Here is a 26413-nt window from a genome sequence, read left to right as displayed (position 1 = left end):
CCAGTAATCTCGTGAATCTGGAGATGCGTCGAGATTAAAAAGGTAAAAGATATTACTCTTTAATGTAACTCTAAGTAGTATGGTCTCCCCCTCAAATCTATCTTTTTCATTTTTTTGGCATAGGTGGTATCTCTTCTAGTTGTAATATAGTGGGAGAGATATTTGTACTTAATGGAGCTTTGCATAGGGCTTTTTCTTTTCTTTTTTTAGGGGGCTTTGTCTCTATGTTTGTGGCATCAACTTAGGAGAGGCTCAATAATAAGAATCTAAATGGAGACAATGATTATTCAGTTCGACTTGGTACTTATGTTTCTATCTCAGTTAATCCGAATTCGAGCATAATGCATTAGCCGCGCGTAAAAAGAAATTCTAATAACATGTACATATATATAGTCTACATTGATAATTCAAGCAACAATGTATATGTCATTTGATTTGATTTGATTTGTGTGGAGACCACATCATACATTGGTTTTTGGGAAAATTTATAAACATAGGTGCATGCATGCAATCCATGCAATTATTTGTTTGGTGCATTAATTCAAGCCCTAATTAAATGGGAGTTTACTTGCATTGTTTTGTGATAATTTTTTATATCTCACTAAAACCTTAGCCATATATGATTGGAGCTCACAAGCCACAGTGAATTATAGTAGTTGTGTTTTGATCTGGTCACTTGTTTGGATTGCTTAATTAAAAGAGTTGGAAAAAAGTCCACAGGAAGAAAAAAAAAAAAAGGTCACCAATTCTAATTTAATTAATGTCAATGATTATGAAATTTGTTAGCAAGTTTACGATACGTTGAACAATTCATAAACTATGTGATCAATTTAATCATGATCATGATCTATTCATTGTCTAGGTTTACTAAAACATATTCTTTTCTTTTAACATATTACTAAAACAAATACTTTTTTTTTTGAGTATGTTACTAAAACAAATGTTTACTTAGTTACACCCAAGAGAGATAAGTTATAAAAGGGATTATTCAACCAATTGCATAGCTATCACATTAATGAATTTTTTATTTCTTCTAATTTATTTTACACTTAATTTGAGAAGGGAGCTTTAATTGATACATTTGTTGAATGTGGTCTTCGTTTGATAGATCAACTAAACCAGTTTTAGAACACAAATATTTTCCAAACACATTTAGGATGTGTGTGTGTGTGCAAATATTGGTGATTAAACTTAATCCGAATCAAAGTCGAATAACTTGGAACGAGAAATAAAAGTTTGATTTGATTTCGAGCGGTTTAGGGTTTTTCGAAATTGATCTTAAAATAAGAATCAGAATACAATTTTGGAAACAAACGGTAGAATCTGAATTTTTCAAGATAAAAATGCATTTATTGTTAAATTAGTCACTATTGTGTATCTCCTGAACGGAATTTTTATCTTTTTCTTTCCCTTCTTCTTCTTCTTCTTCCCTTGATGTACAATACGAACCAAAGTAATAAAAATATATAAAGGGCCTAATACTACACAACTATGCTTTCAAACAAAAAAAAACAACAACAACAACATAAACAAAGAAAAATAAGTTACCAAAATTGTGACTTCCAAAAAGGATTAATATTACTCTTGACAAGGAGTTAAACTCAATTCGATCACCATTCACTAATTAAATTTGATCAAATTCAATTTTATCAACTCATAATAAATTAAAATTCTTTTATTACTATTATTTTCTAATCAAGCAAAATCTTAACCCGCACTATATCAAAAATGGTCTATAGCGACACTTTTAAATGCAGGTACATGTCAAAAAAGTGTTGTTAGCTAAAATTACCGACACTGTTAAAAAGTGTTGCTATATGTGGGGTCGCTAGGTATATAGTGACAGTTAAAGAGTGTCGCTATAAGCTAAAAAAGTGCTGCTAATTTACCAACACTTATTTAAGCATTTAGCAACCGCCGAAACTCTATCTCGTTGGCTACGGTGGCGGAGGAGGACGACAATAAAGACTCTTTGTCTAGAATTTCAGTGGATTAAGTGAAGAGAGAAGAAAAGATGGTAATTGATTTTTCTTTTTTTTTCATTTATGTTTGTAATCGGGCCAAATGGACTAGGTGTGGTGGGTTGAGTAGAGTAATCTTTTATTTTTAGTTGGATTGGGCTTTATATTTAGGCATTAGTAGATGTGTTTTTAAGTTTTAGCATAAATGGGACACTTACTCAAAAGTGTCTCAAACATGTGTCCCTATAATCTAATTCTGTTGTAGTGCCGTGAATAGCAGTTTAATGTTTTAAATCCAACACTCAACCAAATTATCTAAAACCAGAAACTAAGGGAAAATAATGTTTTAATATTATTTTAATTAATTACACCTTCTTAATTTGTTTCTTTAGTAAACAATAATATCATGATTTAAGTCCTTCAATTTCCGTGCGTATCAGATTTGGATCCGTGTACTTTGGCTGTATCACATGCATGTTTTGCACCTATTCACCAATCGCGTGCTTGGCACGTGACCTTATTAAAATACGTATAACTTTTTTATACGTATTTTAATGAAAACATTTATTTATTTTAAATTTTTTAGATGTACGTATAAATATACGATAGAGGTTAGTTGGAACTTTTATGTTGTACAAGCACTAAATATTTCTCTGGGCCAATTCATAATAATGGTTTGGTTGATATGAAACATAATTCCTTCATGAATAGATGACCATACATACAGCTAGTAACACTTTTGGATATTAAATATAATATATAGAGTTTAGCTGGAATGTTATCGGTAACAAACCGTCTCCGTTGCCACCCATTTATTTTCGATGATGAAGGCTCCAAATCAACGATCGGTATCGTTGAAAATGATATCACCACTTGAAGTATCTAGAAATCAAATTTTATACTTTTCCGATATTATTCTCTTGTCTATCAAGTGGGTGTAAAAATGAACGGCTGAAAATAAATATTCTTAAAAAAATGATGATAGAAATTTTATAATCAAGATCGAGAGTATAAATCTTGTTCTAAATAGTTTAAAGAATTTTCTAACGAAAATTCAATTGATTTGGATAGTTTTACACCGTTAAACGAGAAAATGCCTCATATTTATCATTAAAATTATAATTTTCAAAACCCTTTGATCATTAGGCTAATAATGTCGAAAAGATTTGAAATTTGGTTTTTAGACACTTTAAGTGGTATAGATTATGTTCAACGGTGCCGATCGTCGATTTGGAGGCTTCATCATCGAAAATAAATAGGTGACAATGTAGCCCGTTTGCTATCGATAGCATTCCAACTCAACTTATAATATATATATATATATATATATATATTAAAATATTATTTTTTTAACGACTTAAATTTTTAAATAAAAAATTATCGAACTACTTTATTATTATTATTATTATTATTATTATTATTTTCAATAAAATAGGTGGGCTCATAATTCATATTAGATTTGAATTCAAGACCTATATAAAAGTACTTATCAATTGGACCATCAGATAATGACAAATAATTGCATGTAATACTAGTTTGTTTTTCGACAACCACCAAACTTTATAAGTTAATTAAAAAAAAGGGAAAAATCCAAGGTTTATAATTTTATTATTATTATTATAGATTTAAACTTCAAAGATTCTATTAGATATAGCTGCAGCTAAAAATCCTTTTTTTACTATGGTTTCTAGCCCCACACATAGCATTTTCTCTTTTTCCTACCCCAATAGTAGCATAACACAAGTTAATTAGGGACCACACTTAAAACATACGAGGGTCAAATTGACCACTTAATTTTACCAATAGGCCAGGGCCTTGTCCTAAACCCTAGTCAAATAGTCCTGGATCCCCTTTGACCCATTAGTGTGTCCACTATGGGCTAGTAATTACATACATTGTCCTCGTCAACTTTGGAACTAACCCAACCTAGCTAGGGAGAGATAAAAGGGACCCCAACATGGACACACCAACCAATTACTACAACCATGTACATTGAGCTCTATACAACCTAATCATATTGCCATATTGGCCTATGCAAAACCAAGCTACATTGGTAGAGGACTAGGAGGATCATGCCATTTCCCTTTCCACAATGTCTTGTTTTGCCATAAGTAGTAGTGTGAGACTCCGGATTGTTCTATATATAAAATATAATAGACCTAAAACTCTTAATTCGGTTATAATATTTTGGACGGTGGTTAGGTTCAAGAGATTAAGTAAGTTAAGCGTGTTAGGAGTGCAGTAGCTTAGGATGGACGACCCTCTAAGAAGCGAAAATGTGATATGAGTCTCTACTACACCAAAGTTATACAGCGGGAAGAGCGGAACTCTCATTCTGATCGTGGCTTCCTCACAAGGTTGATTAAGACTAAGCGAGACAAAACAGAGCGTCACAAATAGTACTTTGAGTACCCCCACAAATTCCCTTTCCTAAAAGTGCAATTGATTAGTAATGTTTGAAACAAGCATTTAATCTGAAAAACTAAACTACTAATTAATTAACTTGTAGTTACACATGATAGTCTCATAATGTAGTGTATCAGCGAGAGAGTTACGCGATTACGTTTGATGTATATCATCATGTCCTAATTGAATGTTGATTAAAACTATGAATCCTAAACTACATATGTTGTGCGAAGAATTAATGTCTCCATCCTACTAGTATAACCTTGTGAATTATTTTCAAGTGTTTTAACAGGACTTGTGTGGTTCATCTATTTTTGACTCTAGAATTAGATTGCGAAATTTGGATGAGATTTACTGGTTTCGATAATTATAACTTATTTTATAAGAATTGGATTCCGATTTTCATTTGACTTTGGAATTGAATGATCTAATCCGTCTTAGAATTCTAGTTTGACCCATTTTAGAGTAAATCATTCAAAGCACTCTTTCACAAACATTTTCCTTTCCTCTTCTTTAACCAAATTCACTCTTTTATATATCCATTCTGATTTTTATTTCAATAATAAACCAATTATTTTTTTTAGTGAGTCATCATTCCATTTATCATTCGAATATAATCTAATTTTATTTTTTATTTTTACTTCAACCATAAACAAAACGTGCTCTAAGTGACAAAGCTGACTCATTGACGTATATTAATTCCAACATTTTTATAAGCATTGCTAATTTGACAAACCATGTGGAGATGGGCAGAGCCAAAGCCCACAAGCTCTCATGTTTCCCTAGTCCACTAGCACCCACCACTAGGCGATCATAATCCAGCTCGCCGTTCGCGAGCTAGTTCGAGTTCAGCTCGAAATGAGCTCGTGATCAAATCGTTCGTTTAGTAAACGAGTCAAACACGAGCTGAAATTTTTAGCTCGTTTAATAAACGAGTCGAACATGCATGAGCTGTGGTCAGCTCGCTCGTATTCAACTGGAAAACAGCTCGAATACATATATTTTATATTTATATATATAAACTAATAATTATATATGTATATAATATAAATTTTTATTATTTGATTTTTAGCCCAATCTAAATATAAAGCCCAACTCAATTATAAAATAATTCATTTATATATAAAATTTTAAATTATTAGATCAAAATATAACAGGTAAAATCTTATAAATTTTTTTTCTATATATATATCCTTTTTAATCCTTTTAAATTTTTATTCATAAGTCAGCTCGTATTCGGCTCCTGTTCGGCTCGTTAATAAATGAGCGGAATACGAGACGAATTTCTCGGCTCGATGCTTTAACGAGCCGGCTCGTGTCTACGGCTCGTTTATGAAAGAAGCCGAACACGAACTAATCCCAGCTCGCTCGTGTTCGGCTCATTGACACGCCTACCCATCACCTACTTGAATGTTGGCACACAAAGAAACAACAGTCACAATTGCTGACGTAGTGTTTCCAGCTAATCAAAATATATTCTTAAAATTTACCTATTTTATCATAATTTTTTGAAAAATATTTTTATTATATTTTTATTTTTAAAAAAAATATGATTGGTTGATTACAAATAATATAGTCTCACTGCCATCTAATAAATAATTTTTATATTCAAAGATTATAGGCTAAAGAGTTATTATATTATTGACTGATTGGTAATAATGTAGTGACATATCTATAATCTTCTATAACTCTATATAAATTTCCAATAAAATTGATGACATGGCAAGCCCTCCTTTTTTTTAATTTTTTAAATTTTTTATATTTTTTAATGGTGGTTCATTCTTTTTTATTTTTATATTTAATGTTCTTAATAGTTATAACTCCATTAATACTCACCTCTTAATTACTCTTTAATTTTATTTATATTTCCTTTAAATTTTTTAATAGTGAAATATTTAAGACATTAATTATAAAGAAAAAAAACTGTCTAATTATTGCCCAAGAATAATTGCTTCAGTTTTATATATTTATATTTTTACTATCTTATTATATTTAATTTAATGTTGCTAATGATAGCTATATATTACATGCATATGTTTTTCTTTCCTAATTAATTAAATAAATACTATACTTTAGATAACAAATTAATATGTGGTAGTAAATATAGCTTCTCTAAATCCTAAATCCTAAAATCCCAACCTTTCCTCTCCCTCCGCACCCTCCCTCGCCACCGCCCCTCCGATCGGTGGCGCCTCCTCTCCGCCGGCCCCGCCGCCGTCCACACGGCGGTGGCCATCTAGAAGGAGACCTCGGAGGAGGAGCGGCTGGAGACCTTCCTCCGTATGGCGGACCTCGCTACTGCCACGTCCGTGCGCGCGCGGTTCGAGCGGATGATCCGCGAGGCCCTTGACGAGATGTGCGCGGCGCTCAAGGCCGTGGACGGGGGCGCCGCGTTCAAGGAGGATGTGTGATCGCGCCCATTTGCAACAATTTCGAACTCTTATACGACCCCCACTCCTATCCTCGATCACTCATTTCTCGAAAAAAAGTAAGAACTCTCTAAGTTTTTAATTTTTATCCGCCGTATCGCGTGTATTCCTACACTATATACATTATTACTAAACTAAAAATATAACTAAAATATCTTTATTTCCGATATAGGGACAACTCATTCTTTTTTATATTATTCATAAAAATTTAGGCATGGAGTGGAGTTTAATATCTAAATTTTTTTCGACAATTTTATTTATTTATTTATTTATACAAAATTTATCCGCGGTAATGCGCGAGTGCCTTCACTAGTAACATATAATAGACATTCTAACATCCAAGGGCCTAAGGCTAAAGGGTTGTCATGTCATTGGGTCCCTCAATTGCCTCTCCTTGGGAAAGAGCATGGTGTGGAAAACTCTAGTAGAGACATTTAAGTTATCATGTCTTTTTGCTTCTAATTTATTAAATGATGATGATGATGGCTATGAGTAAGTTTGTGTACTTCCTTGTCTAAAGACTAAATGAGCAACTTTTGGTATAATATTGTGTTATATATTTGCTTGAAAAGCTTAATTTTTTATAATTTTATGATAATCATGGTTCAAGATTATAATTAGTAGTCTAGCAGTAAGATGCACAATAACTAGTTTTAAGGTTGAATATTTAAGTTTCTCTGTGTGTGTGTGTGTGTGTGTGTGTGTGTGTGTGTAAATGTGGAGGTTATCAAAAAGGAAAAAAACATCTTTTAATTTATATAAGACCTATGGGAAGCTACTGCTACTAGGCTTCTTCTTTTTTTGAAAGGAAATTCTTTTATTAAGAGTTAATTTCACACGAATTCCAGCAAATATAGTGAATAACAACTATATTCATACGAAATTCAATTTTCATATATTATTTTTTAAAAGTTTTGATACTTTTAAATTTATCCATATAATTTGTTACTATTAGAAAACTGTTTATATTTTCAATTTTGCCATCACAAATATATTCCTCCAAAAGGCGTAATAACAGTATAATATAAAAGGGTAAAAATATCAAAAAATTACTAGAGTTAAAGTATTTAACTCATGGTTAACTAAATTTTTCTAACGGATTTTAACGAGATATATTTAACCCTTTTGTAAATCTGCTTGCTACTATTATATTGTTTGCAATCTATATATTTGTAGATTTCGTTCGGCGAGATAAATATGAATGTTACTACTTTATTTTTTCCTTTTTCCTCTTTTGTTCTTAATAGAAAGAGGATAAATTTACGAGCTAACCAACAGCAACAAAATAGATAAATCTATCTATTATTGTACTCAATGTGCGCAGCTGAGATAAAAAAAATATACACATATGTATTGATAAAACGTTAGTGCAACCGAAAGCGAGCTCTCAGGGGGGTGTTTGGTTATCCAGAATATTCAAGAAAAATCTATTTTATTTTTCAAAAAAAAATATTTTTTTTGAAAATTTTTTTTTTCTAGATTTTATAGAGAAGATAAAAATTACGAAAAATGTTGTTTTTGATAGAAAACCTTTTTTTTAGAAAAAATAATTTTTCAGAATTTTCCGAGGAACCAAACTCCCCCTTTAGAATAATTCTTCAATGGGATGCAGTTGATTACGGGCCGGCCCATATCTTACTGGGCCTAGCCCATTTGTCTAACAAACAAGCCTCGTCTTGTTGGGCTGGGCTTTGTAATTATGTTTCTCTCAAATTCTACGGCATCGATATGAGGATTGCTGATAGAGAAGCATTACGTGCAGTGATAAAATACGATAAAAATTATTTTATTTGCTTTGTAAAATATAGTAAATTGTAAAGATCACATAAGTTCAGAAATAGAGACGCATATTCTTATATATTAACATTGTTAACCGGCGCTCGATTGCGTTAAAAAGCTATTATTTGCTCTAGAAAAAATAAAATAAAATATAACTAAAATTATGGTATTTAATATATGGAGTTTTAGTGTCGACTAGGGATACAACTTGAGTCAGACACGAACGAGCTAAGCGAGGCTCGAACTCAACTTCTTCGTTAAATGAGCCAAGCCCAAACCAGCTCATTTAATTTCGAGTCAAATTGAAGTTGCTTAGCTTATTTAATAATTCGTTGATAACATATATTTCGAAGCAATTTATGTTCACAAATTTTTACCACCCATTGTGAACTTGGCAAATATTACCATTTAAATCCAACTTTCCGAATAAATTTTATTGAATATTATGAATCCAAATCTAACCAAATCTTAACACGGCGACTCAAATTAGACCCAAAAATCTTAGTTTTTATAGTTTTTTTTAAGGCAAAAATAGTGTAAGGCACTCGGTGGTAATTTTTATGTTAAGGATTATTATTACAAGAACAAAGAATATTCTGCATATATTCTTCTCGAATAAATGAGAATATTCTACAACGGTTCCTTCTAGAGTTGATGAGAAGACGCTAAGAAGGACACTTTTTCATGGAAGCCCATAACTGAGACTTTATTAAAGAGTACTCCTTGAAGCTAAACACTTCTTATTTTCTTTTTTTGAGTTTGCCCCACCCTCATTTATTTAATAATAGAAAAGGTGCTTCATGAATGCACTGTACTAAATGAATCTTTGTCAAATATGAAGGGCTCCTTTTTTTAATTCTAGTTTGACCTCTATTTTTCCCGATAAAAAATAAATGAAATGATGCACTGTTTGGTAAAAAATTATATACAAATTATTAAATAATATTAATAATTAGTTGTCTTTAAAAATACTAGTTTTAAGTTATTACAGAATATTATTTTTAAAATTTATTTATTAAATATTCTTTATTAGTTGATAAATCTCAAAAACTGAATAAATAGATGAGTAGAAATTACATGAAGTAAGGAGCTTAGGTCCGTTTGGATTGACCAATCTGTAGATCCAACGTAAGTCAAGTGCAGTGGTGTTTGATTCCTGAAGTGTGATTATTTTTTTGTTGTTTGTTTTGACGTAACTCGTATAGTCTGAAAGTTAAATTCAATTATTTCTTCTGCTTGTTTTGATGTAACTTTGTGCTGGTGAAATTAGTTTTGTGAGTTCCGTTGTTTGTTTTGATGTAAGTAAGTGGATCCCATTATCTCCTAAATATAATAGTAAATTTACCGCTATAAAATTTTAACTTATTATATAATTAATTTTATTATTATTATTTAAAAATAAGGTAATTCTAATATATTATAAGGGGAGTAGAGTTTAGATTTTATTGTTTAATAAATATTTTAGAAGAGGTTGAGTGTGGTGGAAGTCGAGTTCGGCACTTTAGAGAAGGAAGTTGAGAGTAGGTGAAGTAGAGGTCTAACGTAACTTAAGTTACAATAACTTAAGTTACAATATTATATTTTTCACTTACACCAAAACATATAACGGAAGTGATAGAACTCGAGTTCCATCACTCCACTTACACCAAAATAAACATACAGTAAAACTCAAATTCAAAGCATATTATTTTAATAGGTATCATATTAAATAATATAAAATACTTATCTATTTGTTAAAACTTCAGCTTAATTTAGCTACTATTATTATATTCAGTAAATATCACTTATTTCCTAAGAAACAATTCCAATAAACATTTCGGAAATACTTTCTCTTTATCATCGGCTGCGGTGGCCGGAGGCGAGTAGGGCTAGGGGTGCATGGACGAGGGTGAGGACGTGAGGTGCAGAGACAATGGGGACCGTTTCTGCCTTCGTCTCTGTCGTCTTCTTCGGCGAAAAAAAAAAAAACGCGAGAAGAAATAAAAAGAGAGAAAAATGTATAAGTATATTTTGGTCAGTTTATTAAAAATTTGAACCGAATCTGTAAAATCGAAAAAAATGATTCAGTTTTATAAAAATTTAAAACTTTTAAATTTTTTATGCAAATTCGTCTAATTTCGCCAATTTGCATAGAAATTTAATGCACTAGGAAAATTCTACCTGCAGCATGTGTCATTGCCGGGTCATTGCCATGTGGGAAGTGGTCAAAATGATCCAACGTTCGTTAAGGACTACGTTACAAAAATAGAAAATTATGGGGCCTACTCGTAATAAAACATTGGAATAATTGGCTATATGTTCCTCAAAATTTCAGAAATACCTCATCTATCTTTTTTTTTTTCAATATACCCCTCATATCTTCCCGTTATTTCAAAATACTCCTGCAGTTAACTTAACTTGGGTTAAACGTGAGTTAAATATCTATTAGAGTTAAAAAAAAATCAAAATGACTCTTTTGCCCTTAACTTAAGGACAAATAAAAAATATTGGTGATGGTAGAAGAATATATTTGAAAAGACAAAAAATTAAAATACTTTTTGTTTTCCTAACTTAAGGGCAAATAAGAAAAGTCGGTGATGATGGAAGGATATATTTGAAAGAGCAAAATAGTAATTTTATACAGATAATATTACTAACAGTTTATTAACGAAATTTAACTTTAGGAGTATATTTGAAATAATTGGAACATAAAAAAAATATTTTCAATATTAGTCTTCTAAGAGGGATAAATCAGAAAGTCGAGAACTTTTCAGGAATATATAAGTAATCGCCCTAAAACATACAACTTGTACTTCCATATAAAAGTGTACTCTTACCTTCTTCCTATTAAAAAATTTATAAATATTTTTTAAATTTCGAGTATTAAAAATATTAATATGATAAGTGAGTAGATCTTAGTCTTTTCAGGACTAAAGTTCCATTCGAAATTACAGGAGGCTGCATTATGTACAGTGAAAAAATTTACTGCAAAGAGTCAGTTACAGTATATTTTTTTTTCTCCCATTATAAAATGTAGAAGTATGTTTTTATATATTTTTTATTCTAACTCTATTTTATCTATTAACAATAGATGTGCATCAATACTGAATGTTCGAGTTGAATATCTAGGCCGATGATAAACTACATGTTATCTTAGAAAAAATTTTAGAAAGTAAAATTATTATTATTTTTTATCTAGTCAAAGAAAATTTTTGCTATTTGTTGTTTGTAAATCTTTTAAATATAAATTAAATTTGAATATAAAGAGTTTTAATTTCTTAAACCAACAAATCTTAATCCAAACTGACCAAATCGACTAAACAAAACAAAAAAAAATCGATTTGGTTAGTATTCAGTTTAGAGTAATATGTTTGGTTTATTCGTTTTAGAAAATAATAAACTCGAAAAAACTTGATTTGGCCTACCATTTTCACTAAAAACTGATATAATAGGCCAAATCCTCTCTCCTAATTGAATGAAAGATAGGGTCTCATTTTTTTTAATTTTCTAAATAATATTTCTGTATATTATTTGTCAAAAGATGTAGAATTAAACAGCAAAATAAACTACAATCCTTTTCTGCAAATTGTTTATTTGGCAACCAAATAAAAAAGAAAATTTGAAAACAACTTTTGTTTTCTTCCAAAATAATATTTTTAAACAAGTCATCATTTATTATTTAGTTGGATTCGTTTAAACTTTGTATTGGAAAAGCCATCAAATTACTTAAATTAATTAAATTAAAAAATTATATAATTAAATTAAAATAGTTTATATAATTAAATTAAAATTTTCCTATTTTTTCCTACTTTATAATTTTATTTAAATAATTTTATATTTTACTTATTTCTTCTCCCACCACAATCCACCCACCTCTTGACACTTTACGCGTTCGCCATAAATTCAATGCGCTCAAAAAATATAAATTAAAAGAAACCAAATGTGGTTACGTGTAATGGTTATATGTCACGGGTTCGATCTACACAATTCGGGTTAAACCCATATAAACACAACGACCGCATGCGGATCCGCACGTGGCGCGTGATCCACGGCCTATTGGAAATCTCAGCCGTTCATCTAAGAATCCGCATGCGACACTATCCGCACAATAACCTACCTAGAATTCTCATCGTCTTCTACTCTGATTAGGGTTTACAAATTCTTTTCTTTTTTTTTGTAAAATTGTAACTGGACCCATCAACTATGCGTACGTTTGATATTGGTACCTTGATTTTTTTTAGTTCAATAAAAAATTTCATGAAGTTTATGTCGGTGATTCCATAAAATTAAAATATATAATATCTAATAACAAGTAGTAAAATTATTAAATCTGACGTAGGATGTTTATAAAGAAAATATATATATATATATATATATATATATATATATATATATATAAAATATGGGTCTACGTCAAAATTATCGATAGTTTAGGGGGTGTTGGTACATCTCTTTCTATTTTACTAATGCTTAATAATTATTTATTATTATTATTATTATTATTTTTTTGTCGTCGCCGCTTCATTAAAGCGAGTTTCGTCCGAATCCCTACCTCTCGTTTCTTCACCTCTCTCTCTCTCTCTCTCTCCTCGCTCGGCTCCTCCTCCTCAAATCCCTAATTCACCTTCGCTTCCTCAAATCTCATCTCCTCTCACCCTCACATGGCTTTGAGCTTCTCCGATCGATTCATCGCCGTGAGCCCCGCCGCGATCCGCACCGCTGCCGCCGCCGCCGCTCTTTCCCTCTGTAGCTCCGCCGTGTTGTTTCGGATTCATCGCCCTAGGTCCTGATTCGATCGAGCCCCCTTCGCGCACCTCTCGCCATGGGTAGGAGTAAGTTGTTGTTCCCTACGACCGATTCGGATTCGGAAAAAATGATCTTTTTTTCTTTGGTTTTTTGTGGGTCAAATCCCCTTTTTTTTTTCCCGTAAATTTTGGTTAGGTTTGCAGATTTTTTACTTTGGATTCCTTGCTATCGTCGTCATCATCATCGTGATCGTTATTGTTATGTTATTGTTACTTTGAGCATGGTTATTTGGAGGTATAGGAGGAGGGGGTTGTGATTTGAGGTATTTATTGTGCAGGTAACAGACGCAAGGGTGCTGCCGATCAGTTTGATAGCAGTGATACTGAAAGCGTGAGCTCTGCTTCGACGGCGTTCTCGGAGGTCACGGTGGCGCACGACACCGAGGTCTTAAACTCGCAGGATTACGCTCTAGACAAGTTCATCGATGCTCTCTACGAGAAGAGGTGCTCAGATATTTCTTTGATCTTGTGGCGCTCTCAATTGCCTCGGTTGCATCTTTATTTCTTTCATTTTATGGGAGTTCTTGTGTGAATACCACGCAGCATGTTAGGTTTTGTGTTCGCAAGTATTCCCCAACTAAAGCAGCAAATTATTTATCTTATTGTTCTATTATTTTGGTAACAGGAATATTTTGCATAATCTTATATGAGAAATTATGATATTAGGACAGGAAGAAATAGATGTGGCTTGCTTGTTGTAAAGTATTCGCTGTTTGAGTAAATTAGCAACAAATGTAGATCACTAATCGAGTGTTGAAGTCTTGTAGCAGTAAAGAGAGTAATTGTAGCAGCTGGATAATCTTTTAGGCTTTTTGTCAACAAATTATAATAGCTGAAGAAAGAAGAATAAAAGGAACATCATAGTTGCAGGAATGTTGTTGGTGGCTTTTTATCTTTCATTAGTACGGAATACAATAAGCTTCCCAAAACCCTTGAACAAAGGATAGGTTGTTGCAACCTTCTTTGTAGGGCTTGTGCTCCATGAAATAGGTTTTTTTTAGCCATTTTTCGGATTCGTGTTGCTGTTCTGATCTCTGTGGTTCAAACAAAACACTTCATTAAGGTCTGATAGACATTAAGGTCTGATAGATATTTATATTGAAATTTGGCCTTTTCTTCCTGCTTTGGTTGCCTGTAGCTGTGGAGCAATCAGAGGTGTATTGGCTCTGTTAGGGCCCATAGCTATTCTTTTAAGCTTTTAGTTTAATTTTTCTATAGTTCTGTAAAAGAAGACAAGTTTTACATCTAGAATTTTGGTGAATTTGTTTCCTAACTGTCTGCATATTGCTGTAGGTGTTTTATGAACCTAGGAAAAAATATATCCATTCTAAAATGAATTAAATATCAGGATTTATAATTGATTTGTTTTCAAATGCCTTGCATAGTCTATTTGTTTGTTTTTTTCCCCTTGACTGCCATTAAGATGTCTTTTCATAATTATCTTAGCTGCAAAATCTAGAATTGTATCATTGTCTTTTGACACAGAGGATGCTGTTTTCTAAGGATATTCTTATAATGCTGGCATCCATTTTCTTTTCTGGAAGTCATGGCTTGTATGTCTCATTATATATCTTTGACGTACTGGAACTGATTAATACAAATCTTGCTTCTTATTTGTAAAGGGGATCGACGCGAGAAACGGCTTTGTCAGGGCTTGTCAATGCTTTTGAAAGTAATATGCTTTCCGCATTTGTGGAGAACAAGTGGGTTATTGTTGTTTGACTATCTATCATGCCACATTACTAAGCACGATAATCTATCTAGTTTGTTGTTTTCTAACTCTTTGCTTTATGATTGCTGCAGGTGTATTACACTATTACACCAATTCCTTAATTCAATAAAAAAAGGTTCCACAAAGGAGGCCTGTTTAGCTTCTCGTGCTATTGGTTTGTCTTCTTTTCTTTTCTTGGTATTGTTTTGGCTTTACACATTCTGTCTTATCCTTAATTGTGTATTTCCTATCTGAAGGGTTGCTAGCCATTACTGTCGGCAGCGGAAACAGCTCACATGAAATAATGGAAGAATCACTTCCACACCTTTCTAAGGTGCTTCTTTCTGGATCTGATGCATCCAAAATGGCATCTGTAAGTCGTAGATGTATATGTTTACTGCTCCATTATTTTCTATAGCTTGATTTTGTTGTACTCATGGTAGGTGTACTAGATTGCTAACTTTTTTTCAACTGATTGTAGGTACTAGATTGTTTAGCTGTTGTTACTTTCGTTGGAGCCATTGATCTGGCTGAAACTGAGACTTCCTTGAAGGCCATATGGGAAGTGATTCATCCCAAACCAGCTTCTAAAGTACGTAAAATTTGTTTCATGTACTTATATTCAACTATGATTCATGTCTTTGTTTCAACTGTTATTTTACCTCGTGGGTGGTTGCAACTAATAATTATATAATGTTTTTCTTTTCTGGTCTTCAACCTTTAGGTTGGAGCTCCCAAAAGGCCGCCTGCAGTATTGGCAGCTGCCCTCTCTGCATGGTCATTTCTTGTGACAACTATCAGTGCTTGGAGAATCAATCCTGATACATGGAAGGAGTAAGTGTGCATTTGCTTTATTTTAAATTTGCTTGATGTGTGTGTATTCTTGTGTTGTGTATATGCATGTACTATGTGTGTAGTGTACATACGTTTGTATGTGTATGTATACTAACTCCTATAAAAGCTGAATTTTCATCTATAATCTAAAGTTCAGCTTCTTACAAAAATGCCATTTGTTTAACTTGGCCACTTATCCAACTAATGGGGGCAATTTGCTTTTGAAGAAATATTTCTTAAAAGAGACTGTTTGCAATTACAAGGATGTATATGTAACAGCTATTTTTTAGAAAGACGTACATGAAAATTCAGATTGGCTGGGATATATGTGAATAGATAAATATATGCATATCTCTCCATATTTGCATTTTCTGTTAGTATCATTGTTGCTGTTGTCATTCTAAACAGTATTTTAGCAATTTACATATTATGGCTATCTTCTTTAGGCCGGTATGGTTCCTCTCCACCCTACTGGACGCAGAAGACCGTGCTGTCCGAATGGCAGCTGGTGAAGCTATAGCTGTATGTTTTGAGATAGGGATACTAAATGTGTACTCCAATGATGAGAGTGACACCGACAACCTTGATATTGGAGATTCCAAGCGTCGAGATTTCTTATATATGCAATCTATGAAGGCAAAAATTGCAGATCGAGCGAATAATCTTTCTATGGAGGCTGGAGGCAAGGGCACTGACAAGAAAAACCTTAATGATCAAAGAGACCTGTTTCAAAAAATTTGGGACTTCATAAAGGTTGATTTCTGAATTTCTCCAATGTATTTAAGCAGAATTTGATTTTCATTAGCTCTTAGCACTTTTATCTCATACAGAGTGGTGAGAGCCCGGAAGCATCAGTTAAAATATCAAGCAAGCATGGTGTTTTAAGGGTTTCGTCCTGGACCGAGTTGATACAGGTATAAAATTAGTTTCTTTAGTTATCTATCTCTACTACTGTGGTTGCAGCTGACAAACATTGCAGCTCACAAACATTCTCTAATTCCTTATTGGTTCATCTCCAGTTGAACTTTCTGAAGCGGTTTCTTGGGAGAGGATTTCTCAAGCATGCTCAGGTTAAAAAAAAATCTAATCCTTTAGTTTGATTTCGTAGTTTTCTTCATGAGAAGCTGATTTGATCAATGACATTAGATTTTTCATCTAGGAACTTTTGACAACTTTATTTGGTTGTACAGGAAAATGAGCTACTTCATGATATTTTTGACTTTGGTCAAGATATAACAGAAAGTCTGTCCACTCAACAGAAGGTTAGTTACTTGTGCTTGTTGCAGAATTTTTCTTCTTTTTCCTCAGTGATGACCCGGGATCGTCCTTCATGCCTTTTGTGTTTTTTTCATCATCAGATTTACGATCACTGTAGCAAAGGAATGAGAGAGAAATCAACTGGGAAATTATTTTCTATCCTAGTTTTCTTTCTTTCCCTCTGTATATATAGTTTTTGTTTTCAAAACTAAAATAGGACGGTTGATATTTTGCTAGTATTTGTCTGTACTAGCATGCATAAAGGTTTGTATCGATGTTCATGATTGTTGATTTTTGGTAGAAAGTACGGTTACAAGATATTTAGGATACAATATCATTGCCTTTACCCTAGTTCTCTACCTTTTACTTATTCTTTATTGATCTAAGAATAGCATTTAAATTCCCAGCTCATTTTGGTTTAATTTGTGTCTTAAATATCCATTGACGATTTACTACCTATTTTGAAAAGCCGTGATATCAAAACAATATTTTGAGAATTCACTAATCATACCTCTCCTGTCAATCTTAAATGTTAGTAATCAAATTCGCAAAAGAACCAATATGGATATATTCTTATTCATGGTGATATGTATCATACCCTCGATAAGTAAAAGAGGCTGATGTAAGGGCTGACCCCATGTCAGTGGCACTAGTTTACGAGTACCTAATGCGGTTAAACTTCTTTTTGATATGTAGCGGTGGTATTATACACTGTTATAGAGCTAGCGGAGTGTACTTGATGTCTGATTATTGTCCTTTCGGAAACAACTTACCTCAGCTTCTGTTATGATCCTTCGAGACCATCTATCACTTGTCTTCTGTTATTGTGTCTGTTTTGTGTTTAACTCTGTTTGTTTCACTCTTTTCAGAGGATCTCTAGTAAGATCTCTAGTAAAGGACGGACTTTGAAGTTGAACAAGGACCGCAAGATGGCTCAGGTACACTCAACTGAAGCCTAATAGTCCTACTACATGGATCTGCCATATTGATATGAATTTGCTTTTACATTCAACTGTTTCATGCAAATTTACTATTAATCAAAGTGCTATTTCTTTCCTAAGGCATCTTCTCAATGGAAATCAATTATCATTAATGCTGCATTTCTGTCATCTTTTTTTTCATTTTTCAAAATAATATTTAATGATTTGTTTTTGCAACTTATTTGCTCGCGTTCTGTACTGCTTTTCACCTTTTCCCTGTAATCCTGTGTCTCGGGCAATTTACTTAATTTTTGTACTATTTAGTACTGATTATGCACAATTCCTATCCCAGAGTATAACTTGACGATCATATAACATACATATTTCGAGCGGTCTCTTCTTCTAAACACCCTTCTAATTTGATTTGATCTTGTTATCAATCATTGTAATGAAATTGATCAATCTTCCAATTTGCGGAGTTCTGGCTCGTTCTGGCTTTAACCTTTGTACCATACTGGTGAGCTCTTCTCTTAAGTTTGCTGTGATACTTGTTGCAGGAAAGGAAAGGCGGTATCTTACTAGCCCAAGATGGTTAAATATTTGTATGGGCCGAGCACGCACTGCAGAGAGATGGATTCCATTTATTGTTCGAGATGATTAGCTCATTAAACAGCTCGTCATCCTTGAAGGATTGCGAGTATCCAAACATCGTGTCTTCCATTTTCCAGTATTATGATTTTTTACTTCTTGGAGCTACGCAGCACAGTTTATCTGCACAGTGTTGTCATGACTCTGCGAAACTCGCTTTAATCTGGATGTCTTATATTTATATTCAAGAAGTATAGTTATGCGTTCTCTCGTACTCGTGTAGACGAGTTTTACATTCTCAAACTTACATCTTATATCGTAGGGATATTCATTTGTGATTCCTGAAACTAAAATGCCCACTCTTTTTCTCTTCAGTTTTGTCACAATCCGGGTCCTATATATAGTTAGTTAATTCGTGAATAATTCGCAAATTTTTGAAAAAGCAAATTAAACGGCCGCATCAGTATTTTTCGGAAAAATTGGAAAAAAAAATGCATTTTTTTTGTAAAAATAATTATTCGCGAATGATTTGCGATTCGCGAGTGATTCGCCTCAAAAAAAGGGGGCTGGCAGTCACTGACTCGCGGATCGCGGCTTTGCTGAAGTCGTCCGTGTGTCGTAATCCTCCTCCTCCGCCACCCTGGCCGTCGCCGGGAGCAAGAGGGCCGCGGCGGTGGATAACATCTGGCCCGAGGGCGTCATCTCATGGACAAATTAGTCTTCGTTTTCTGCTTCATTTAAGTGGAAAANATATATATATATAGTTTTTCTCTCTCGCCAGGTGAGAGTCCGCCAGGTGCTCCACTTCGGGTATATATAGAGAGAGAGAGAGAGAGAGAGAGAGAATTTAGCTCCCATGCTTTTAAAAGTATCAACTCATTGGTACTTATAAGTTTTTGGCCCTTGGATTAAGAGATGTGCAGTTAGGATGATGTGGGCCTCCTAGGGTTGAGTGGGTAGTTGGTTGAATAGTATAATCTAACGGATAAAAATGATCAAAGGCGTCGATCTAACGGTAAAAAATTTACAAGCTTTTACAAGCATCATAGTCGGACTATATATATATAAGGTTTAAAGTGCCGTGGCACGGGGGCGTGCCGCTACGTCTTTGGCACGGTACGGCACGGGCACGCTTGCGTGCCGACACGTGGCACGCTTGCGTGCCGACAGATACGCACGACCTCCTACTGGCACGCTTTGGCACGAATTTATTTAAGTTTTTTTGGTTCCAGTAAGCTTTTATAATGTTATTTTGAAAGATTTAGACAAGTTATTATTAATTTTTGCTATGTATAGCTTATTATACTCATCAATTAACATGCATGTAAGCATTTTGTATATAAAGTACAACTATACCTGATGTAGAATATAAATTAAAATTCTTTTGTTTTTATTTTTTTTTATTTGAAAAGTACAACTATACTTGCTGTAACAATTGAAAATTCTTTTGTTTTTAATTTTTTTGTAATTTAAAAAATTATAACAGATAAAATGATAGAAAATTTTATTTTTTTCGAAAAACGTTTCAAATCTTATATATTGATTCGATTAGGAAGTATATAATAACTAGAACAACGAGAATAGTACCGCAATTACATCCATATTTTTTTTATTCTTTAAAAATATCTAATCAAAATTTGTTTAGGAGATCAATTTTTTTCCTTGATTCATCGAAAACTTCGCGTGCGACAAATTTTGACAAAAAATTTGCGAAGAAAAAATGGATGTCTGTGGTGGTGGTGAAGCGGAGGGCTCGGGTAAATAATTTTAATTTAACAAGAAAAAGAAAAGTCAAAAGAAAAGCTAAAAGGCAAAATAAAAAAAAGCATCAGCCCAAAAGAAAAAAAAAGTTGACAAAAAGACAACACAATGTCAAAAAAAATAAAGAAAAGTGAACAAAAGCAATAAATGCCGGCGAAGGCTCTGTATTCCAGAGAAACAAAAAAAAAGACAAAACCAAAAAAAAAAAAAGCCAAAAAAACTATAAAAAAAAAAAAAGGCCGGCACCGGCACAGTGCCGCCGCACATGGCCGCGTGCCGCTTTGTCTCGAGCGGCACGCGGCTGTGCCGCGGCACCCAGGGGGGGTCCGAGACCCCCCCCTAACCGTGCCCCCTTCTTGGGGCACGGTACGGCACGGGGCGGCACCTTCAACCATGTTATATTATATATATATATATATATAATAATATATATTATAATATATATATTATTTTTTAATATAAATACATTATTATATAATATATTTTAGATATATTTTATTTATAAATATAAATTATAATAATTAAATATATTATGTGAACCTTCTATATTTTATATTTAAATATAGACTATCTTAATCTCTTATAATATAGTTTGCTATTTTTTTTACTTAATTAGCTTAATTTTGTAGCTATTTATTCTTATATTTTTAAAAAATATCAGTATTTATGGTAACATAAATCTTGAGAGAAAAAAACTTAATTTAATAGCCGAATTTTTGATCCCGAATTTTTAATTGATGAACGTATAATATCCGTATAAATTACGTATCCGAATAATTACCGAATCCGTATTTTAGCCGTATTTTTCAATAAATTTAAAAAGTAGAAGACGAATTTTATCCGAATTATATCCGTACCGAATTTATGCCAAATCCGAATTAACTAACTATGTCCTATACTGATGCGGAGGGGTCTACGTGAGTTAACTTTTCAGACGGTTAGCGAGTTGGTTTGTTTTATTTATTTTTGGGAAAACTTCAAAACCCTCATGTGGTTTCACATTTTTTTATTTTAGTACCCTGTGGTTTAAAGTGTATCAAGTTAGTACCCTGTGATTTAAAGTGCATCAAGTTAGTACCTTGTGGTTTTGCACTTTATCACTTTAGTACCCTGTGGTTTAAAGTGTATCAAGTTAGTACCCTGTGGTTTTGCACTTTATCACTTTAGTACCCTGTGGTTTCACACTTTATCACTTTAGTACCCTATAGTTTAAAAAATCACAGGATACTGATTTGATATAAAATTAAAACCACAGGATACAAAAGTGATAAAGTGCAAAACCACAGGGTACTAACTTGATACACTTTAAACCACATGATAGTAAAGTGATAAAGTAAGAAACCACAGGGTACTAACTTGATACATTTTAAACCACAGAATACTAAAGTGAAAAAAATTGAAACCACAATGGGGGTTGTTGAAGTTTTCCCTTTATTTTTTTACGTATGATGATTGGAAGTGCAGGAACTGTGCAGTAAGTGACCCTTTTGATGGGGCTTTTTTATAAAATAATCTTTTAAAATTTTATTATTTGCAAAAAAATCTTACCAAAATTATATTAAAAAAAAATAATCTCTTAAAGACGGTGAATGATTCACCGCTTTCATAAAGATTCACTTGTTTATTATTTTTTTTACAATTCTAACAATCACATAAATATTTCAACAAATCATATATAATTTTAACAACCTGAAAATTTTAAAATCTATTCATATAATCCTAACAATCAAAAAGATTCTAATAATCTATCCATACAATCGTAATAATCAAACATCACATTTAATTTTAAAAATTTAAAAATCCTAATAATATATTCATATAATCCTAAAAATTAAAAAAAATTTTAATAATTTATTCATACAATTCTAACAATCAAACAAAAATTCTAATATTCCACACACACACAATCATAACAATCTTACTTTTTTTATTTCCCGTATAATCTACGTATAATTTTAACAACCTTATTTTTTCACTTTTTCAAAAAATTATGAAGAAGACGGTGAATAATTCCCCGCCTTTAAAAGAATTTAGATATTTTCAAAATGCGGTGAATGATTTACCGCGTTTTGAGAGTTAATTTACCAAATTTAAATTTAATAGGGCTATTTTGCAAATTATAAAATTTTATATGGTTATTTTGTAAAAAAGTCCCTTTTGACGTGTCCTACTAATAATGGTTCTTAGTATAAACCTAAATCTTAGTCCAACGCAATCTAACATCAGGTTCGAATCTCTTCACCTGTGATCCTACTTAACTTGTGTGCTTAGTTAACAATTTGTTGTGTTGTTAAAAATTTTTAATAATTTTTTTTTCTTTTGAGGGAAATTTTTAATAATTTTTATTAATTATTGATATTGGAGAAATAGCATTTGCCGTCTATGTATAGAATTTATTATTTGATGGTAGTACTATTATGAATCGAAGAATTAAAAAGTCGATAGTAGTAAATGTTATTCTTCTGTTATTAGAAGTATCATAGTTCAATTCTCATTAAATATTTTATTGAAATACAATTGAACATTTTTAGTCAACCGTTATAAGACGCATATTGAAATTAAGTTTATTGGTGTTAATCATTGATCTGGAAATTCAAAAGTAGAAACTGAGTTATAATTATGAAGAGGCTTTCGTAAAATTAGAAGTGGGTGAACTAAACATAATAGTAACACCTCCTAAACTTTTGCTTTTATAATTTTTTTTTAATGTTTTCATCATAATTTATATTTAGCAACAAAATTAGATAAATTAACCTATAATAACTCATTGATCCAATATCTAAGAAAATTTTAACTCAAATAACTAGAATAATGCAAATTTTAAAAAAATTAGAAGTTCGTTTAAACTTAAATTAAGAAAATTGAAGTTGAGTGGTTTGTTTCGAAAATTTTTACAGCTGAGGGGTACCAAAATCTTCCAATCAGGATGCCAACGCATCAAAAAAGAGTACTGATATAAGCTTATTACGAAAAATTCTAGAATGCAACAGTTTATATTGTTGACGTGATATCTCCAACCAATAGAATTGTCCCTCTTGAGTTTCACCCGTTCCATCATAGTTAATAGAAAAATATTTTATTGTATTTTTTTTCTCAAAAAGAGAGATGATTGGCTCGTTATTGATGATGTGGTGTACGTGTCATACTGTAGACTTTTTCGCTTATCACGATATTGTACTTGGGTATTAGTAATGTGTTGGTCATCCATTTGGTTAAAATCAAAAACACTGTATTGAACCAGCCTAATTCAATCAACAAAGATTCAATTTGACTGATTTTTTGGTTGAACATAAAATCTTTATTTTGATGTTCGGTTCGGATGTCTAATTTGAAACCGGAACTGATCGAATTACTTGATTAAGTGAGCCAACATATTCTTTTAGATTGAAAATTGAGCTAATATTATCTTCTGAAATGTTTTTAAAAGTAAAATAAAATTTTCATTATTATTTCCTCTTAATTTTTTTGATATAAATTAATTTTTTTTTTAACCAACAAACCTATATTCCAGTCCTAAAGGCACAATTTAGAAAAACCCAACCCGACTTAAACCGAACGAACCAGATCGAACGAAAAGATTTCTCTGATTTAATATAGAAAATTTTGATTGATTAATACATACGCTTCTAGATCCCAACACATTAATATACAAAAGAATTATATTTTGAAAAGCAAAATTATGTAATTACACCCCCTCTATCCAAGGGCTAATATTTCGCACTAAATTTATCAATTTTTTGAACATTAAAAATAAAACATACTTTTCGATTGTACAAGCATGTACATTTAGGCTTCATGTGCAAGATCTATATCCTAATCTTTCAAATGTTAGAATCTTTTTTACACATCTTATCAGTATTTTTAATATAAAAATATGAAGTTATTTTTACACTCTGGATAGAATTATAGGCGTAAATATTATATTCAAAACGGGCTTTCCCCAAAATGTGGAACGCCATTTTTATACGTAGATGGAGCTTCTTTTTTTTTTGGAAAGTTAATTTTGAGTATCAAAATAAAAAATAAAAAAAAATGGGCAGAAAATTTTGGGTTGATTGTCATGTTGGTCCTGAATGTCTGCAAGTGTTTTTTTTTTTTTTTTTAATATTGGTCTCCAATTTATTTTTTTGGAAGTTAATTTTGATTGGTTAAAATTTTATAAATTTAAATTTCAAAGTTAAATTATATTTTGAATCAAATTTTAAAATTCACAGTTATATTTTTTTTCAATTCGAATTTTAAATTTAAATTTGATGGGTTCCAATTTCGAATTTAAATTCTATTTTTGTACTTAAATTAATGTAAAATTAATTTAGGATTTAAACTTTTATTTTGGATTAGAATCTGAAATTTAAATCCAATTTTAGAATTCAAATTTAAATTTTTGATCTTGAATTTCAAATACAAAATATGAATTTAAATTTAAATTATAAATATAATTTTAAATTTAAATTGTTATTATAAAATAACTAATGAGACCACTCTAAATTAAATTTATACTTATAAATACACCATATACTACTTTATAATAATTTAATAAAAAGTTTTATCAAACAGTTTTATATAATAAAAGATACTTTTTTAAAAAATAATCAAACGCTTTATAATTTTATTTTTACAACACTGCATTATTCACTATTTACGTTTATATTTTTTTAAACAACACAATTCTCTTTGGTTAGATCAAATGGTCCCAATAAAGTACGTATATTGATAACACTATTCTTCTTCTGTTACGAAAGGATAATATTTGGAGTACCAAAAGCATTTTCTTACTCAAAAATAACCTTTGCATTCATATCATTAATAACAAATCAATTATATTTTTTTATTTTAAAAAAAATATAATAAAAATATTTTTTTATTAATCATGATAGGACGTAGCAATAGAAAAAAGATAATTCTATTATATAAAAGGGATAATTGCTTATATACTTCTCATACGTTGGAAAATATCTGATTTATCCTTACTTTTTTTCTTTCAAAAATACCACTCATATGTTCTACCGTATTGTAAAATATCCCTGCAGTTATCTCTTGTTAAGTTAACTTGAGTTAAACGTAAGTTAAATATCTACGACAGTTAAAAAAAAATTAAAATGCCATTTTTGCCGTTAACTTAAGGGCAAATAAGAAATATTGGTGATGGAATAGGGGTAAATTGGAAAAGATCAAAAGTCAAAATACTTTTTGTGTCCCTGACTTTAAGGGCAAATAAGAAAGCCAGTGATTGTAGAAGGGCATATTTAAAAGAGCAAAATAATAATTTTACAGAAATAACAGACTTAATTTTAACTCTAGGAATATAAATATTAGAAATAGATTGGAACGTAGAAAGGATATTTTCAATATTAGCCTTCTAAGAGGAGTAAATCGGAAAGTCGAGAACTTTTTAAAAGTATATAAGTAATTGCCCCTATATAAAAATACCGCATCAGTAATATATCTGGTGCATTTAAATTTTTTTTTAACGTATAGTTGAGGGAGCATTGACGGGTAAAGTTTCTTTTACCATTTTCTAATGGTAAACCCAGTACGATTTATGGGAGTTATGATGCCGACGCGCACATTCACAGCTCATTCCAAATGCCCAAGAACAAGAAAATGCGCTGCTGCTGCTGCTGCAGAATAAACGTCGCAATCACGGCGCGGGCCGCGCCAGATCAGATCGTACGATTTTTATGTTTTTTTTTCCTCCGCCGCGCGCAGAAAGAAAGAAAGAAGGAAAAGAAAAGCAGGAAAGGAGGACAGACAAAGCAGCAGCAGCAGCAGCTTCCACACACACACTCATGGCACCGACAGTCCCCACACCCTTCCCCACACACACGCATCATCGTCAACATCATCATAGGAGCTAATGCCCTCATAAAAAAAATATATATTTATTTTCAATCTAATGCCCTTTTCAAGACAAATTTTAATTTGACCTCTCTTTCTGAAATTAGAAAATAAAATAAGACTTAATAGTATATATATATATATC

General features: G+C 31.8%; 1 protein-coding gene across 1 annotated transcript; it reads left to right on the top strand.

The window, feature by feature from the left end:
- On the top strand, nt 13104–18972 carry LOC109721433 (interferon-related developmental regulator 2). Its single transcript, XM_020249074.1, has 13 exons — nt 13104–13386; nt 13638–13803; nt 14982–15062; nt 15163–15245; nt 15328–15443; nt 15552–15662; nt 15795–15904; nt 16351–16657; nt 16735–16818; nt 16924–16974; nt 17095–17166; nt 18031–18099; nt 18639–18972. The coding sequence occupies exons 1-13, from the start codon at nt 13377–13379 to the stop codon at nt 18675–18677; spliced, it is 1299 nt and encodes a 432-aa protein (XP_020104663.1). The 5' UTR covers nt 13104–13376; the 3' UTR covers nt 18678–18972.

The sequence above is a fragment of the Ananas comosus genome, linkage group 15 (assembly GCF_001540865.1).
Source record: "Ananas comosus cultivar F153 linkage group 15, ASM154086v1, whole genome shotgun sequence".
Lineage (NCBI taxonomy): Eukaryota > Viridiplantae > Streptophyta > Magnoliopsida > Poales > Bromeliaceae > Ananas > Ananas comosus.
Note: the sequence above shows the minus strand (reverse complement) of the source record. Positions and strands in the feature narration are given on the sequence as shown.

Excerpts from the sequence above, each read along its gene's own strand:
- LOC109721433 (XM_020249074.1), top strand. Across the intron at positions 13,804-14,981 it reads GATGCTCTCTACGAGAAGAG|GGGATCGACGCGAGAAACGG; the intron begins GTGCTCAGATAT and ends TTATTTGTAAAG. Across the intron at positions 15,663-15,794 it reads ATCCCAAACCAGCTTCTAAA|GTTGGAGCTCCCAAAAGGCC; the intron begins GTACGTAAAATT and ends TTCAACCTTTAG.